This window comes from Entelurus aequoreus, linkage group LG12 (assembly GCF_033978785.1).
Source record: "Entelurus aequoreus isolate RoL-2023_Sb linkage group LG12, RoL_Eaeq_v1.1, whole genome shotgun sequence".
In the NCBI taxonomy this organism is placed as follows: domain Eukaryota; kingdom Metazoa; phylum Chordata; class Actinopteri; order Syngnathiformes; family Syngnathidae; genus Entelurus; species Entelurus aequoreus.
The window spans coordinates 30,553,320-30,572,832 of NC_084742.1; the positions used below are offsets into that span (position 1 = coordinate 30,553,320).

The 19,513-nt window shown below is 37.2% G+C and overlaps 3 protein-coding genes across 7 annotated transcripts in view; 2 read left to right on the forward strand and 1 right to left on the reverse strand.

Moving 5' to 3' along the window:
* Positions 1–13,298, reverse strand: part of recql (RecQ helicase-like) — a 38,870-nt gene extending 25,572 nt beyond the window's left edge. Inside the window, exon 1 of the mRNA XM_062065627.1 lies at positions 13,278–13,298. The gene's annotated coding sequence lies outside the window, so the exon portion shown is untranslated. The remainder of the gene's footprint in view (positions 1–13,277) is intronic.
* Positions 293–12,056, forward strand: golt1ba (golgi transport 1Ba). The gene is made up of 5 exons (XM_062065622.1): positions 293–437; positions 3,630–3,721; positions 6,705–6,883; positions 7,848–7,929; positions 10,648–12,056. Exons 1-5 carry the CDS (start codon positions 413–415, stop codon positions 10,684–10,686), a joined length of 417 nt encoding a protein of 138 aa, XP_061921606.1. The 5' UTR covers positions 293–412; the 3' UTR covers positions 10,687–12,056.
* An 89-nt stretch (positions 13,299–13,387) lies between the features above and the next one.
* The window catches only part of tmpoa (thymopoietin a), a 32,410-nt gene continuing 26,284 nt past the window's right edge, over positions 13,388–19,513 (forward strand). For 3 of the 5 annotated variants that reach the window (XM_062065629.1, XM_062065632.1, XM_062065631.1), the window contains exon 1: positions 13,388–13,930. In XM_062065629.1, coding sequence (XP_061921613.1) covers positions 13,691–13,930 — 240 coding nt within the window. In that variant the 5' untranslated portion in view covers positions 13,388–13,690. The remainder of the gene's footprint in view (positions 13,931–19,513) is intronic. The other 2 variants (XM_062065630.1, XM_062065633.1) reach the window with 2 other exon arrangements.

The following is a 19,513-nucleotide window of genomic DNA, read 5'->3' on the forward strand; positions in this document are numbered from 1 at the left end:
TGTCAAAATAAAGGCACTTCAGAAAATAAAGGGCAGAACAGAACATATGACGTCCCTGAGTAGAAACATAACCGCCAAGAACCCATTAATGTGTTATTCAAGAAACATAAATTACTAAAACAGAACCTCTCCATAAATATATTTTAAGCATTTGCATTCTACGTTTAATGGAATTCATAGCTTAACTAGACATACAAATATCGTAATAATTCATTTACATCGTATTGTCACGGGTGTAATTGTGACAGTAAAAGGCGCTGTTGTGAACGCAACACAATGCTATTCCGGAAGTTGTCGTTGCATGAGGGTGTGTTTCCGGAAAACGTGGCTGTTGCTGCAGTGGCAGCTGTCATCTTCTTAGATGAACGCTTAAAAATTCCCTTCTACGCTTGGTCGTCGAGTTAGTGTCAAGATGATTTCTCTAACGGATTCACAAAGTAAGAATTGTTAATGTGTACCGTTTTTGTCAAACCCCGGCTTTTTAAATCCAGCAACTAGCTGCCTGTTAGCATTCCCGGTTAAAAATGCAAGTTGTCATGTATTTGCCTATGGCTTACATTGCAGTAAACAGTGACAATTACTTCTATTTTTATTTTTTATGTGCTACGGTTTGTGAATTTGACAAGCTTCTAAATGTCAGGTTTGTATCTGCTCATGGCAACATGCTAATGCGTTCCGCGCACACAGATTTATTTAGTTATGGTAGGTCAGGTCAAATCAATGCATCATAATACAATAGTTCAACATAAATTAGAAAGTAATATATGGCAGGTGGTCGTTTCCAGATGAAGGTATTTCCAAAATATTGTGCAAATAAACAATGTGTCCTTAATAATGATAAAGTATAGGCAAGGTCCGACCCCCCCCCCCCCCTATATTTTATTAAATGTTGTTGTACCAGTGGAGTAGGGTTACCTGTTTAAAAGTTAAAGTACCAATGATTGTCACACACTAGGTGTGGTTAAATTAACCTATGCATTTCACCCGTCCCCTTGTTCACCCCCTGGGAGGTGAGGGGAGCAGTGAGCAGCAGCGGTGGCCGTGCCTGGGAATCATTTTGGTGATTTAGCCCCCTATTCCAACCCTTGATGCTGAGTGCCAAGCAGGGAGGTAATGGGTCCCATTTTTATAGTCTTTGGTATGACTCGGCCGGGGTTTGAACTCACGACCTACTGATCTCAGGGCAGACACTCTAACTAACCACAAGGCCACTGAGCTGGTCTAAAACGTTTTGCAGTATTTACATAGGCCGCCTGTCTTCCTGTCAAACGTAAAAGTCGCAACGATATGCTGATAAATACCATGCATGCAAGTTGCAAAGATATGCTGATAAATACCATGCATATATGTGTACCTGGAGATACAATTTGATTGCCTGTGACATTGCCTCCTCATCCACCACCTCTTTCACTTACTCTTCTGTGTGCAAGCAACTGTTGCATTTCACTGTGTGAAATGCATTTAGTGCTTTGGAATATGTTATGTAAAGTTAGTGTACACCAGTGGTGTCAAACTTTCTTTTTTTATTGAGGGCCACATTGTAATTATGGATGCCCTCAGAGGGCCACATTAAATGTAGCGATGGACAATATTAAACGATGTGGAAGACCACATTAGATGATGTTGCTGACCACTAAAATGATATAGCAGGCCAAATTAAATAATGTGTCGGGCTAGATCTGGCCCCCGGGCCATGAGTTTGACACATGTGCTGTACACTGTTCAGTAATGGACAATATTGCAGGCTGTCTTACTGCATACTGCCTAACTTTATTAGTAAGTAAAACCGCTGATTTTACAAATACTAGAACTAAAAGCTAAAAACTAAAGCCCGGTCCACTTATTTTAGCAAAATACCAATTTATGTTGTGGACGAGCTCAAATACCTTGGTGTCATTTTGGATACAACATTTGGAGTAAAAAGCAAATCAAGAATGTGTAAATACGAAGGGGTGTCCCGATCCAATACTGATATCGGATATCAGCAAAAAAACAAGTATGGGATTGTATCAGTTTGCGTGTAAAATATCTGATGCAGTGTGTTTACTTGGGCAAAGCTGGACAGACAGTTTACAGCTAAATGTCCTCCAATAAGCACAGAAGATTGGCCTTTTTATCGTATTTTAGTGAAGTAATTTGCAAAATGTAAACATGGTGGGCTGTAGGTTACAGCTACTCAACAGCTAGCACACAATAGCATACAAGTGAGACACTTATTTAATGTCCTGATTAGTCAGTATAAAACACCGCATTTGACAATATAAACAAGTATTAAATAATTACAGTTTCATATTACTTACACATACAGTACAAAGTCTCGAAAGCAGAAGCGTATTAGAAAGTATCTAGTAACAAATGTGTCCACATCATTCAACTTACAATATGAACTCATAAATTATCGTGACCACTTGGTGTCACCAAAAACTAATTGCCACTCTACTTCAATTTAAAGGCAGCTTAATCCATTCCAGACGGTAAATATTAAATAGGTTAGTGTTTTTCATAACGAGCATTGTTATTTTGGTTAATTTCACTTGATCAAACATTGTCTAACATTCCACACTACAAAATAATACAAATATGCGTGTACATGTGGCTAGTGATTTAATCTAGGTAGCATACCTCTCTGTGAGCAAAGCCCTTACTCAAAGCAGTTTCTCTGCGTTAGCTCTTACAATACCAATGTCGCTATAGCTTAAATAGAGCATTATTTTTTGATGTTTTTAAGAGGGTTGCAATGCATTATCTGCATTGTTAGCCGCCTCTTGCTAACAGTTTTTAACGATTTAGAACAAACAGAAATGAGAAAGACATGTGTTGTCCCACATAAGGATTGTGGATGATGGGCAAAATAAAAAAACACCAAGGCAGGTGGTAATTCTTCCATGAATACTATTTTCAAATTTCAAAAAATAAAACCTAGATATTATATACATTTTGAGCATTAAATGTGCTAAAAACAACCCAATGTCGGTCCATGTTAAAAATAATTATCATTTGATGATAAAAACAGTCTTCAAAGTAAAATGACTAAATATAAGCTTTTACAGATACCATGTTTACTAACACATTTTGTGGTATGAAGCCTTTTTATCCAAGTGGAGAACCTGCCTTTAGAGCGGAGGCAACTGTTTGAGCCTTTGCAGTAAATATTGTATTTTGATACGCAACAGCAAATGTTTTCCTTGTCATTGCAACCTTGATAAAACTCACACAAATGTATTTTGTAATTCAAAGTATTTCAAACATTGTGAACATTACATCTTAGAGCCTGATAGACCTAATTTTATCTTCTGATAAACACCCCTCATACTTATGTCTGAGTTAAGAAATAGCGGTTATTAGTAGTTGTGGGCAATACTGCAAATTTTGGTACCGATCTAATACCAAGTAAATAGAAGGCCAGTATCGCTGATACTACTGATATGTGGGTTGATCCACCCACTCCTAGTTATTACACTGAAGAGTTCTCTTGTCAGGGCATCTGTAAAGCTGTTTCACATGAACTACATGTTTTACAAGGAAAATCATGCTGTTAAACAAGTGTCTTTTTTTAGTTTTATGTTGCTGTGAGTGATTATGATTGTTGGATAATGATGTAAAAACTGATTGAAGTGTGTGTCCAACAGAAATCGGAATGGGATTAACAGGCTTTGGCGTGTTTTTCCTGTTCTTTGGGATGATCCTGTTCTTTGACAAAGCACTCCTGGCAATTGGAAATGTGAGTGTTTATGTATGCCGTGATATTTTTGTACTGTAAATGTGCTTTGCTCAATAAAGGTTGGGAAACTCATGTAGATAATTTGAAGTTATTCATAATAGCAAAACTGTTGCAATATTATCAACAGAATTCTAATACAGTGGAACCGCATGTGTGCTTTTCTGCTGCTGAACAACAGGTAGTCTTTTCCTCCGCTGTGAAATAAGTCAGCTGCAGCGTCTTTTTTCAGAAAAGTCCAGTCTCATCACAATTAATACTTGCTGTGGTACGAAGCCTGCTTCGTCAGTTCTTCCATACTTGTGAGCGCCATTACGGTACTCCTCGTAAATAGTCTTTTTTTTTTTTTTTAATTCACAGCGATTCCCCCCGTCTGCTGAGTTTTAGGGTCTCACATTGAGTTGGCAAAATAGACAAAACTTGTCAAAAGGCAGAAAAAAAGGTACACCCACTAAAGCACTAGTAGTGTACTGTAATGTGCAACAAGTGAGTGGAGGGCTCCGCCTCTTGGCTCCTCACTAAAATGATGTGCCCTGCTTTTTGCTTGCAGGTGGAACACAAAATGAATGAATGAAGCGTTCGTACAGAGAGACATGGTTTGCACACGGAGGCACTTTTGGCTCGACCTATAAGTTTGTAAATTGAAAAGGTCTCAAATAGACACATTCGTAAATCGAGGTACCACTGTACAAGCCTGTTTAAAGAGGCTCTGTTTAAAGAGGCTCTTCGCAACCTTTAGGTAGCTGCCTAGTTGGCGCTAACTTTCCAAAGGGTTGTTAGCATTATAGCCAACATTCAGGAAGCCCCACCGTAACACACGCAGAGTGTGAGACAGCCTGAACCAGAATTTTTACTCGAGCTGATGAGCATATTTTATTCAACACAATTAGTAATTGTAAAATGTCATTAAAAAACATGTTTTGTTAAATCACTAATGTTAACATAAGCTAGCCAGTGGTGTTATTTTTTTTGGTTTAAAAAATTGAACTTTGAGTAAGTTGCAAACAGCCCTTTAAAGTCGCCCGTGTTTATGTTGACCAACTGCTGGTCGCCTGTGTTCTACTTATTGCTAAAAGTCTTAAAGGGGACCTACTAAAGGTGGGGAAAATAATCGATTTTTAGATGCATCGCAAATCGGACATGGACAGTTATAAAAAACGATATGTAAACGTCAATAATCGATAATCTATTTTTTTTAAATTGTAAATAAAGAAATGCAGACCGTGCTAAGTTAGCTGACTGCAGCGAGCCACCTCACCGAGAGACCCAGCCAGCTTCTTTATTTTAGGGCACTAATGTTCCAGTTTTGCACACATTTCCATTAATTTAATAAATGTGGGAATTAATTCAACTTTTTATTACAAATGCACTGTTTTTTAAAGTTGCAAGTGATAAATGCTTATTCAAACGAAAATAAATGTAAAATTGCATCAAAACATATAAATGAAATGCTTCAATAATCAATATTTAATCGAATCTTCGCTCCTGAATCGTAATCGAATCTTGAGGTCCCCAAAGATTCCCACCTCTTGGACCTACAGTACAAAACCAACTTTTCTTACCTATTGGTACCTGCATTGGTGTATTTGTGATCTACATAAGTGCCGAAAATTTGAAATCAAACCATGGCGGACACATTTATGAAACAATCTTGCCTTTCTTTATACTTCCTCCAAATGAGCCGTTTGGAATTTGCACAACTTGAGATGTTTTTCCAACATGTGACGTCAGCTGATATCTTCATATATGTTAAGGTTTTACCCGAGTCCGTCATTGTAATCCTACACTGTAGTCAATAAGCTCCATTTTTCCTGGATCCTCTTTTTGTGGGGCAGACTATCTTGTACATGCACATGTATGCTAAAATCCTCCACTGGTGCCATTTGTAATAAAAAGTATCATATAATTCTAACTTATATCTGTCAATAGACTCAATATGGAAGTGCTAAAAACTACAACATGGATGACGGTGTGCAGACACAGTTGAAGGGGGCGTGGCCTGGAGGAGCTCTTCGGCACATAAATAGGATCGCCCCCAAAACGGCGCATTGTTTTGAGACAGTCAGAAAGGGGATTGAGTATGGTTTGTAAAACAAAATCAATGCAAACATTTGAGCCAAAAAAACACCATTACATGTTGTGCAGACCACTAGAAAGTGTTTTAAATTTAGAAAAACATTTATTAGATTTAGATTAAAATTAATAAATTGATGTTGACGTACATGGTCGGCAGTTTTTGTCAACACAAAATTTGAGACCCAACAGGCTTATTTCTATGAAAAATCTGTCAGTTTGTGTCAGAATGTGTTATAGTATTAACTTAAACACCATGAAATGACAACAGAACCCTAACTACTTCACTGCGGCATTAAACGGTTTACATAGTGACTTCCTGCTTGATGTTATTAACCTGGGTTTTACCACATCAGCTAACAAAATGCACCCATTCAATTCTTTTTTTTTTGTTAAGTTGTTAGCCAGCAGAAAAAAATACTTTAGCCGCATGTATAAAAGCTTTAAGAGAAAAAAATATCATACGCAAACTGAAGAATATAAATACAAATATGCACAAATGGAGGAAAGCCATGTCATGTTGAAAAATCCTTTATCATCACCCATGCTACTTATGTATCTGGCCAAAGTCATAAGTGAATGTGCAAGCAGTGGTTAGTTTTGGCTTCACTTACTGTACAGTATGTCGACGTCACTTGGCCATTGACTTAAACAGCCGGCAGTTTTGCAATATTTATAGAATATGTGAACAAAATTCTAACAAAGCAGTGCAACAAGCTGAAATCTTCACCGTATTTTGCTTTTTTTATTCCATGACTGTAGATGTATGCATGAATGACATAACATTGTTTTGTGTATAGCCAGGAATATAAATCAGTTCATTCATATAGTGTAGCTTACTTGTAGAAATGTCCAGTTACTCTACGCACCCCACGTAATAATACTGTACAATGTGTTTTTTTTCCTTTTCCAGATCCTGTTTGTTGCAGGACTCTCCTTTGTCATTGGCCTAGAACGGACCTTTCGTTTCTTTTTCCAAAAGCACAAAATGAAAGCCACCGCTTTCTTCCTAGGGGGGGTGTTGGTCGTTCTAATTGGCTGGCCCATTATCGGTGTCGTGCTGGAGATATACGGCTTTTTCCTCTTGTTCAGGTAAAACTAGACACAAAATACAGCGAGAGCTCTAAAAAATCGAAACGATTAACTCCACCTATGTTTTGCCACCACAGAAGGCTGAAAAGAATCATTGGATTAATTTGAAAGCGTGTTGTACAGTAGGGGTGTACCGATTAAAACATTTTCAATTCCGATACAATACCGATATTGGAACCAAGAGTATTGGCCGATACCAGTATTAATCAGATACAGTGTCAGCGCAAATCATCGTAAATACTTTTGTTATTTTGTAGTGTGACGTAGTAGAAAAGGTTTGATCAAGTGAAATGAATCCAAACAGAGAACACTAACCTACTTATTAACTGGTATGGATTTATGCTGTGTTTAATTAAATTGAAGTTATTTTGGCGACACCTAGTGGCTAATTCATTAAGCTAAGCTCATGACGCAGTAAATTGAATAATGCAGACACGTTTGTTCCTGGAGACTTTGTAATACGCTTTTGCCATGGAGACTTTGTATCTGTGAGTACTAAGCAACTATAATTGTTTGATACTTAAATGATACTTATATTGACAAATGTGCTGTTTTACATTGCAATATCGTTTAATCAAGGACACTTAATACGTATGTTTAGCTTGTGTGCTATTTTGTGCTTAACTGTTGTGTAGCTGCTAGCTCCTAGTAGCTTAGTGACTACCATGTTGTAAATGACTTTTATTGGAGGACAATTAGATGTGAACTGGCTGTCCAGCTTTGCACAAGTAAACACGCTGCAGGACTGCTTGTATTTGGATGCAGACCGATATCATCCTTTTTTGCTGATATTAAACTGTTATCAATATTGGATCAGGACACCCCTATTGTATGTTTTTGCAAAACTTTTTTCCCTTATTTGTTAATATGTAATTTCTACAAAGTTTAACAGGACCATGAATAATAAATAATAACGCTGCTGATACCAGCACTCACATCTCCCCCTTGATCTCACTTTTTCCAGAGGCTTCTTCCCTGTTGTTATTGGCTTCATCAGAAGAATACCTGTCCTTGGTTCCATCTTAAACCTGCCCTTCATTAGTGCAGTAAGTTCATGTTATCCTTTCTCAAAGCAAGACATTTTATTGATTAACCACACGAGTCTAACACCACAACCACTACACACAATAAACATTAAATAAACACTTCCTGGATGTCACTGCTGCTAAATTTGAATATATTTAAACAAAAACACCCAGGTAAATGTGTGCTTTAGTCTCTGGCTATTAAGCGTGGTAACATGTAAATGTATCTGTGTAACATAGACATAGCAGTTACTACTTTTGTAGCATCAATTAAATATTAAGATGAATGTTTCTGTCTTGTGGGTTGTTGTTTTTAAGCATTCATAGGGCTCTGAGGAGAATCAGCAGTTGTGGTCAGTCACTGCCGATTTTCCATGCATGCTAATTAACACAAAGTAAAGTAATCAGAATAATAAGTATACATGCAGTCATGTGAGAAAATGAGAACACACTTGTTAAAGTCGACGTCCCACTTTTTAAAACTAATTTAGAAAAACAAGGTCTCTCAAGTAGATTAAATCTATCAAGAGAAGCATATAGTGCATCCAGAAAGTATTCACAGTGCTTCATTTTTTTCACATTTTGTTATATTATAGTTTATTTATTTGTTATAAATTTTCAATAAATTTGCTAAATTAAAAAAAAGTTTTCACATTGGCATTATGGGGTATTGTGTGTAGAATTTTGAGGACAACAATAGATTTAATCCGTTTTGGAATAAAGCTGTAACATAACAAAATGTGGAAAAAGTGAGGCGCTGTCAATACTTTCCTGTTGCACTGTAACAAAAATAAATATCCAGCATTTGCATGTTTTGTTAATGAATATACGCAGTCATGGAGATAACATTGAAGCATTTCTGTGACATAGTGATTTATTAAAATCAGTGTGATAACATTTGCTTTAGCTCGTTTTTGTTGCTTTCTGTTCGGACGGAAGTGCACGTTACTGTCTCTTTAAGAAAAAGCCTGTCAGTGCACATAGGGTGCAGATGAGTGCTAATGCAGGATTGGTTACCGCTGAATTAAGTTGTTTTACAAATGTGATGTAATATCATCGCTTATCTGTAGGTGTCATTTGAAATCATTAGAATTTAAATCATTTTAAAGAACTAAACATCTATCGGTGTCCTACTTTTTCCACACGACGATAGATTGTAATATTTAATGTATTCCTTTTTAATCATAGTTTCACTGAAGGTACACACCACAGGTTACTTTAAGAATATTTGACACTCGCGCATAACACTGTGGGGGAAAACTATGCAAAAGAAGACGACTATGATAACTGGGCAGAATTCTCGCAACGTGTAAAATTTTACCTTTTGATTAAATGCCCAGAGACTGAAATACAAACATTCACCAATATATCCTCTTACAAATAAAGGCCTTTATAGTATTTGCTGAACAGCGGTACCTCGGGATATGAGTTTAATTGCTTCTGTGATGCAGGTAGTATCTTAAAAATCTCACATTGCGAAACATTAAAATGAACTGAAATCTATTTAACAGCACAATTTAAACATGTAACACAAATTTTTTTGGGGGGCCACAACTTCAGAAAGCTAAGGACCCGGGCGCTGACTTCTCCTTTTACTATTAGTCTTTTTTTGTAAATTTGGGAAAACCAACATCCTTTACAGTAGACATTTGATTTTGGTCCATTTATTTTGTCAGACTTACAGGAGCGCTTTGCTGGTTTTAAGGACTTTTTGCAAAAACAAAAAAAAAGATCTAGTCAAAGATCATCTCTGTGACAGTACTCTAGTGTTTTTAAGAATCTGCTGCAAAAATGTGAGTCTCACACGAGTTTTGGAACGGAACTCAGGGGGCCACAAGTTGAATAGCTCAAATTATGAAAAAGAGAGGATCTAAAATAGAACCTTGAGGAACACTACTAGTATAACTAAATAAGTTTAACAAATGACTATTGACTGCATCTGAAGTAAACAAACTACGGTAACACCTTATTTACAAAAATAACATTACGAAAAAAATATGTAGCTTCCAAAAAGGAGAACACTTAAAGGGGTGCCTTGAACACCTCAGTTACAGTATGTAAAATCACAAGCTTGGACCCCAGTGTTCTGTTTGCTAGCAAGGTTAAAATATTAAAACAAGGATCTGGGAATGTGTTTAAATTGATTCAAGTTCCTCTAAATGTTTGTCTCCCAAGTTTTGATCGGATCTCGGATTTGGCCCACAGGCCGCCAGTTGAATAAGTCCTGGTGTATGGTGTTCGAAAGAACACTCAAGGATCCCAGATAACCTCAAAGAAGATATGTTCGGGATGCACTACAAGGGGTAAATAGACAATGAATAGACCATAGTTCAATAGGGTTGAGGTCAGGGCTTTGGGCTAAATCCATTCCAAAACCAGTACCATTTTTGTGTGGGGTCATTGTCATATTGGAACACTCATGTCCAAGTTTCATGCATTTGCCTTTTAAGGAGTGAGGCTTACTTCCTGACGGGAACTTTACTGTACTGAAACTGTAATATACCGAATGAAATCAAAATTTAAATACTTGTACCACTTACATCCCTAATTGCTCATTGTACATTTTCTTATATTCAATCAAATTCAATGTAAATGTTGTTTGTCTTATTGCCCTGTGGTGTGTTCCTTTAAAGCTTGCATGCTCCTTATAATAATAATTCTAAAACTGCATACAGCGATTGCTTTTTGTCATTTCTTACAAACCTTAACCTATGTTTTTGTTTTCTTCTTTTTTGTCAGTATGTGGACAGAGTGGGTGAAAGCAACACGATGGTATAACACAGGCAACTTGTACGAATGGACGGCTTTGTTTGAACAGACGGCAAACAAAGCAGCGAAATCTGCCATGGGGCCATTTTGAAGTTGCTATGCTGACTCGTTCAGATTACGACTGCCTCCTGCAGACAGAAGATGAAGAAAAGACTGTTACATCACTGATCATCACTGCCCATCCATAGTTCATCACACCACCAACCTGTTACTCAAATTCTGGGTGATGCGTTTTCAAATTGAGTGAATCTTACAAGACTCGGATGACTGACGTCATCATGAAATTAGATGTGACATGATGACTCATGTGAAGCATTCAATCAGAAACTTTGTGCGACCCATATTGCCATATTATCCTTGCCTCTTCTTGGGGAAGAACGCCTTAATTTCCGGTGCATAAACCGATAATTTCATCAGAACATCCAAACTGTTTTATCATCAAGCATAAATGTAATTCCTATGTGTAGTAATTTATTTACTTTTGACATCCACCGACATTTCCAGAAACTTTATTAGTAATGTATACAATACAGGCTGATGACATACTGTATAGGGAGTGGAAATGTTATTTCATTAACTTGGAAAAAGTTCCTGGTAATCTTTGTTGAAAGTTTAAGGTATTTTTTATAAAACAGGTTGATGACATATGGAGGAGTACAAAAGTTTGAATTAAAGTTGGAAGTTTGGTGAAAAAAGTGGTCTTTAGACAGAAGAAAGACAAATGTTGATTTCTGGGGAAAGTTTTTGTATTTTTAAGGATTTTTTTTTTATTTAAAAAAAATTCCTGCATTGGAAAATATGCTAATTGTACATTGTAAAGTCAATTGTTGTGTCTGTAAAGGAATACATCTGTAGGTAAACTTCAAGAAGTATATTATATACACTTAAGTGTACATACAAAAGTATTTCAGTAAAGGCATAGCCAGTGTGAGCTGGACTTGATGTATATTATGATATGTTGGCCAACTAAATGATGGACATTACAGAAGGTTGGTACCAGCTGATTTGAGTTTTTCCATTTTTGCACAAAAAATAACTGTAATTTTGTCTTGATACAATGACACTTTGCATCTTTTTTAATGCCTTACTGATTTCATGTATAAAACATCAATAGACTACACATTTGTTACCAAGTTACCCCATTAATGTGCAAATTGTATGTACAGTATTTTGTATGAATGCGTCACTAAACAAAATTGTAGTTTTGCTGGACTCTTGTTCAGCACTACAGGTGAGCTGCACCTGACAGTATGTATATTTCAAAGTTAAATCTTTTGCAGGAGTATGTCAGGGTTTCCAAAATCATCCCAACAAGGGCCACATGCTGAAATGTTTTTAAATTCAGTAAAATAACTGCAACAAATAAATTATTTGTATTTAAAGACAAAACTTTGTCAGCTTTGTGTTAATAGTGTTATTGTTGTAGTAGGCCTCCCGGGAAGAGCTGGACGAAGTGGCTGGGGAGAGGGAAGTCTGGGCTTCCCTGCTTAGGCTGCTGCCCCCGCAACCCGACCTCAGATAAGCGGAGGAAGATGGATGGATTATTAAAAGTGCAGAATTTTATGTGTACAATATGCCGCAGGCCAATAAAAAATTAGGTGCTGGCCACGTTTTGGTCACCCCATGCCTATGTTAAAATATAATGTTTTATCTGACAAAATAAGACTCAGAGAATCTAAGATTGTGTTTTTATCTGTACATGTTTTTCAACAAGGGTAATTAATCTTCCATCCATCCATAGGCTGGAGGCTATCCCAGCTGCACTCGGGACACCCTGGACAAGTCGCCACCTCATTGCAGGGCCAACATAGAAAGACAACATTCGCACTCCAGGGCCAATTTTGCACAGTTCAATTTAGAAAGTAACACATCTGATCTGGTTCAGAAAAAATACTATAGATAAATACACTTATATTAATGTGAACTAATGTTAAGGGTGAAAAATATTGTGTAAGAAAGATTGCAACTGTTTTACAGTTACATTTCAAATACATGAAAATATTTGTTTAGGTAATATATAATCCGTGGCGATGCATAAAAATGTAAAATGTTTGGTATACTGGTTACATAAGAGTTCACATCCCACAAGTAGTACTTTGTTAAATAACCGTTTTGCTTAAATTGTTACACAATGTTTTTTCATACATGGTTTTACTTTTTATGTTGACTTTATATTTTAGAACGGATTTTATTACAGACTCGCATAAAGTCAGCTTGGATAGGCTCCAGTTCACCGGCGACTTTAAATAGACGTTTCAGGACAAATAAATGACATAGTTTTAACTCTTTAAGATTAGTTTTTTTTCTTTCTACTAAATCACATTACCATAGTCACACAAATAACTAACTGACCGTTTTGACTATGTATCCTTGTTGCATTTTCTCGTACTTAATATGAACGCACTGAAGCCCTAGTAAAAAGTAACGGCAGTGTGCGAAATAAGACCCACACAATGGTCGCCATTTTGTCTTTGAAGCGGAAAAGGGTGGATTAGGCTAATGAGGAGCACCGTCTAGCGGTGGCAAGTAGTGAACAAAAGAATAACTCAGTACACTGACACAATTTGTGACATCAGGAAGTAAGTATGCAAAGTACTTACTGAAGTGTACTAAAATATTTGAGCATGTAGGGGTGTTCCCGTCACATTGAAGACAATTAATCAACTTTTGGACCAACGACAAAACGCTTTTAAACTACAAGTGTCCAATAGACGCCGATCCTGACAGGAAGTCCCGCCCTGTTTGAGTCCCGCCCGCCCGCTAGCAGGAACAGCTTTCGTCTCGCCAAGAGTCCCAACTTCACTCTACTACTACTAACATGTCTTTACAACACATAGCGACAAATACTTCCCGTTTGTGTCGGTCTACTTAGCTACACATTAAGTACCTTGCTTTGCGGATTACTTCCAATAAGAGGCGCTGGTTAGCCATTTTGTTATTGTTCGAGTTGGCTTTAGATAGCTACATTCATCCACGCCCGCCCCCCGTGTCTTCGCAGCTCTGTCCCGCCGTCATGCCGTTCGTAGACGACCCGTCGGTGCTCACCAAGGATAAGCTGAAGAGTGAGTTACTAGCTCACAACGTGGAGCTGCCGAGCGGCAACCAAGCTAAGGACGTATACGTGCAGCTTTACCTCAAAAACTTGACCGCCCAGAACAAGAAGCATGTGGCGGCCATAACTTCTGACGCGTTCTCCAGCGACGAGGAGCTGCCGCCGCCTGTTGTGTCCAACAGAAGTCGGTCCTCTGGCAAAGTGAGTCCCGCCTCTTCTTCGTGGATTGTGTGTATGTAATGAATTAATTACACTATTTGGAGGGGTGTATTGATCCAAATATTGATATTTCGATATTAGCGTCGTGTCGATAGATGGCCTGTACAAGCTAGCGTAATGGGATCGACATTTTTACTGCTCTTTTCTTTGTTTAATTTCACAAACATCTGTTTTTGTATATAAATCAAATTAATTATATGCGCAAAATATGCAGTGGGATCATAAAGAAAATACCCGCAGGCTGCACTTCGGTCATCACTGTATCCTTCCGAGTTCACTTCCCTCAAGCATGTGCTTTCACTTTTGTCAATAGAAAAACTGAACGTTTACTCGTTTATAATTGGACAAAGTGAACATTTATCGTCGTCATTTGTATTTTAGCATTTTTACAAGATAGAAAACTCAAACAAAACACCCTAATGCAAAAACACCCAAGCTTGCGAAAAAAAAGAGAGGCATATTGCTCTTTAAAGTTTAAAAACGTGATCGGGAAGTGTGTTTTTCTTGGGTAAATTGTCAACATTCCAGTGTGATAATCCCCCTGCCGTTCATGACTGCTAGCAGGGGCTAGACAGATTTGCTAGCGTGACTTCTAAAGCCAGCTGGGATGGACTTGCACTGACTGTTTTTTGTCCAAAGATCACATCTGGGCGTCCGCTTTCTGACTGATTTATTAGAAACAGATTTAAATAATATATGTTGTGTTCTCAGTTCACCAGAGCCTCAAAAGGAATGACTTGATGCTGTCTGTAAAATACCCAGTCAAATTTAGAGTCACTGACTATGTTTTCATTCACTCATTTCTCAAATAATTCTGCTCAAAAGAAGCATTCTACAACCCATGGAAATACCTTAATCTGATTGTTTGACTTTTGAAAAGTCGGACTACACATCTGGATTATGCGATTGAAAACCAGATCTCTCGAGTGGGTGTGTGCCGCCCCAGGCTACCCTTCAAAACGCAAATACGCCAGTCGCAATGCACGGGATATAAACTGGAAGTGGATCCCACTCAAAAAAAACATAGGCAACAATATGAATGAAGAGAAAACTATTATTTGCCCTGCAAACTACAATATTTCAACATTAACATTCGGACTTCCGAACGAATGCAAGTGAGCCGGAAGAGAAGCAAGTCTATTAGGCAAAGAAGAAAGCGTACACAAACCTACACATTGCATTTGTGCACCTCAAACTGGTTAGCAACAACTCTGCATTCCATACAACTGGCAAGCTTGTACAGAACAATAGCAACCCTCATTTGAAGCAGTATCGGGGAACGAACTGTATTTTCCTTCGGATATAAAACTTCTTCCATCAATCCAGAAAGCTTATTGAATGAACTTTGAGACATTCAAAAGTTCTCTTTCTGTTCTCTGTCCGAAAATTCCCTCAACACTTCTTTCCAACTAGTCCTTGCTTCGGACCCGCATCCAATAAATTCCAAGACCTTGGCAGTAGTGTCATGTTCGTAGCACAATCTAAGATACGTTTTTCAAGCTGTCTATTTAACATCAGCATAGCCAATAGAGACATAATATTTGTAATCTGTGCCAATATTACAGCGGACAAGAAGTAGGCTGTTGACTTGTAAGGAGCCTCAAAGATGCCTTGTTTTGGTGTGACATCATAGGTCAACCGGAAAAGCAATACATTAGTCTGCACTAAAAGGAAATAAGCGTCCCCCCAGTGTACGTGAAGCACACGACATATGACCAATAGTCGCATTAAGTGTGCATTGACACTGGGATTTGACATGTAGATGTGAAAATACAAAAAACAAACTATTTGATAACTCTGACTGATTTAATGCATGGAAACATAGTCAACATATTTGCACAGTTTGGGGAAAGTGTTTGGTCTTGCTAATGAAAAAAACAAAAATCAATCAAAACGCCGAGTAGAACAATAGATCATTTTAACAGCACAAATGAAGCTATTTTGGTTGAAATCGGATTAAGTTGGGGGACCGGTGAAGTAATTTTCGGTCATTTAAATTTTTAATATCACTATCATTCAGCACAGCACAATCAATTTATTTTGGTTTAATTTGTAGAAAGTAGGGGGTGGGTGAACTTTTATTAACGAAAACAGCACAAACAACCATTTGAACAGCACAAACCTCTCACAAACAGTTGAGAGAATCTAAACAGAGTTTTGCGACTTTTAAATGTCTCAAGGTCGGATTAACATATGTGAACTTAGTCAAATGAATGAAGTTATAATTAATCAATCGTTATGACAGCACTGAAACACACTAAAATCAAATTCCATTCTACACTTTAAACCAAATCAAGACAGTGCAATACATATACACAATATACTGTACATACATTAAAAATAATCGTTTTTTTTTGCTGATGAAGACTCATTGCTGCCAGGAAATGTGTGCTCTGTTGCAGAGTTCCATGTATAGTTCTATGGTGATCAACCTTTTCTCTTTGGCATCACTGAACCTGGACAGATTCTGAGAAGATAATAGGAACACACCCCTTAAAAAAGCACTTTCAGTTTATTGTATAGATGCTCCATTAGTGCGCCTTGTTATATAAATTTTTTTGTTTGTTTATTTTATACAAAATGTCATATTGCAGTCAAAAAATATGTGGCCAATATAATAATTTCCATGTTGATTCATTCAGGATGCATTATGTGTAGTGACATAATTTGGTCACAGGTGTCACTAATGCAGATTTTCTCTTCAGGAAAGTGAAGAAGAAGAAGCTATGAAAAGTGAAGACTAGACACATTGCTTTTGAGAACACACTGAATGAGTGTGTACAGTATATTGTGTAGCACAAAATAAAAGACAAAAAAGAACAAGACGTCTCGTTAGGCCCTTAACCTGAGCAGTTACAGCTAATTTCCCACTCACCCACATGATTGAGAAATTGTGGTTTGTTTCCAGATAGTACCCACACAATGTACTGAATGATATTCATATGCACACCTGGGGAAATCCTCACATTTGCTACTTTTCTTTAAGACATATACACAGAACTTCCTCCTATGTATATGTTTCTCTAATTACTAATTTTCCTTGACTTAAACAGGTGTGATGGCAGATATGTCGTGTCTTGTTCGTGGGCCAATCTTTCCAAAACTCAACGAAGGCAATGAGTCATATGATGACAGAGAAATTTCATGTCACATTGCATGTGGAAGGTACATGTTGTGGCCTTTAGACGGTTTTGAAAAACATCCATGTGTATACAGGTGGTACACTACATACCTTTTTAATTAATATTCACACTGCATTTCTCTTTCCTGAAATGTAGGTCATATGTTGTTTGGAATCTCTGAACGTGAAGCAAACTGTTTATGTAGCCAGTTGGCCAGCTTTGCGTTGCACAGCAGCTCTTTGTGAGATTTGTGGTGGGAGTTTTCACTGTGTTAAACACTGCGAAAGAGTGCATGTTCTGGGTTAGCATCATAACTTTAAGTCTTTGCCCATTAAGAGAATTTACAATATCATGCCAAGACTACAGGATAGGACCTTGATGACTTAAAGCACTATAAGGACATTTCTGTAAGTGTGTGGCTGAGTGTGGTCTTATTTGAGTTAGTAAAGTTAATGGAAGCGGATTTTTCAACGTGCAACGTAATGTCTGAGGACTTAATAACGACCCTGAAGTCATACAATTGATTGATTTTGACTAACTTTTTCTGGAAAATTTTCAAGGAGTCAAACAAAACACTTTAGAGATCGTGTTGGGGTCATGTAAATGACAACGTTTTGTAGAGGCAGGAATCTCTGGGCACCACAGATTTGATTATAAGTACGATTCAGGGGCTACTAATTACTTTTTAATTGCTTTTTTTATGTATCTGTAATTAATACATTGTATGTACCCCGCCTTCCGCCCGAATGCAGCTGAGATAGGCTCCAGCACCCCCTGCAACCTCGAAAGGGACAAGCGGTAAAAATGGATGGATATATGACTCATATATAGTATATTATAGATTTTGTGTTTATTATATTTAACTATTAATGTGTATGAAAGGCTCCTCCTTTGGGTGCTGGCGTTTGCTGTGAATTAATTTCATATTTATATCATCTATTTGTTTTTAATGAATTTATTTTGTTTATTATTTTCTTTCAGTTTTTGCACAGAAAACGTCCATGTAAGGAAATGGTTGGGCTTCACTGTATGTACTTGAAGGAGTAGCCGGTGTGCATAATTGTCTAGTCGAGTATTATCCATCATGCGTAACCTGTCATAGTCTGTCATGTTCTAAGTGATAGAAGGCTGCAGGTATGCGAGTAAAAATTCCTCACATTTTTCACACAGCTACCTGAAGGCAGAGTATGAGCCGGTAATGCGTAAAATCACCTTGTTAAGTTGTAGTTCTGTTTGAATACTATTTGATTTTGAATGTGTAAAAACTTGCTGTGAATTTAAGAGGATCTTCAGTTTACAGTATTGTTTAAACTGTAGAATTGTATACATTGAAACAGTGTACAATTGCATACATTGAGTGTGCATTTGAAAGTAAACTATATTTTGGTGCAGAGTGCATTCACAAATGTTATTATACACAAAAAATATTCTCTTTAGTAATTTTTTGACACTATTACATTTACATTTTTAAACCGATTCGAAACATTTCTACATTAACATGTTCAGCTCATTCAGGACACAAAGTCTATTGTCTAACACTCATTCGGAAAAAATGCCCACATTTTCCACAATTGGGTATTTATCGCAACATTCCCATTGAAAACAAATGAACACTTTTCACAAGTTCTACATTTCTAACCGATTCAAATAATTCCAATAGGAAAGCATTAATCGCATTCAGGGCATTTAAACTAAAACAAATTTCCACAACCAAAAAATTCAGACTTTTCCCCAAATTACACATTTTCAAAACACACATGCCCCTCATTATTTATATTCATTTCTACTTCAACATTTCTTCAAACCATTGCAGCATCCAGCTGACAATCTTCCAAATTCCAAAATTCCCATTTCTTCCCCCATAATTCCTAAGTTTCCGTACAGCATTTCAGTTCAGTGTCAGCTCTAATGCATGCATATGCAATTTCTACATAAATTTAGATTGCTGTATATTTGTAAATGTATTTCAGTACCAAAAATGTGCCATTAATTAATTATTTCATCTATTCATCCATTTTCTACTGCTTGCATATCTGTTGTAATTTTCTGTACTTAGATTAAAGCATAATAATGACCTATTGAATTGAAATATACATAATGCCTTTAAATTTTTTGCCTGGATTTTAAATAAAAGTCATAGGCTTTGTTTTGACCTCAGGTGCTCGCAAACTGGAATGTACTGTGGGCAAAGCGAATTCTGCGCAGAATGTCTGCAGTCATCAGATATTCCATTGTAGTTACTTGTAAAATTTCAGTGAAACGCTACATTTCCCACTATCTTTGCATGTTGTTTCCATTTTTATGTTATGGTACCCTACACTAAAGACAAGGAAGAGGAGCTGCTTTACCTGCTAAAATAAAAGACTGTTTTACCTATAAATGCCACAAATGAGGCGCAAAAGCGATGGTCGTTGCACGTGAGTACTCGGTACCAGCTGCTCTG

Bases quoted from the DNA above. Each gene is read 5' to 3' on its own strand.
- golt1ba (XM_062065622.1), top strand. From the start codon at position 413: ATGATTTCTCTAACGGATTCACAAA. The intron at 3,722-6,704 runs GTGAGTGTTTAT...TTCCTTTTCCAG, and splicing joins CACTCCTGGCAATTGGAAAT to ATCCTGTTTGTTGCAGGACT. The intron at 6,884-7,847 runs GTAAAACTAGAC...CACTTTTTCCAG, and splicing joins GGCTTTTTCCTCTTGTTCAG to AGGCTTCTTCCCTGTTGTTA.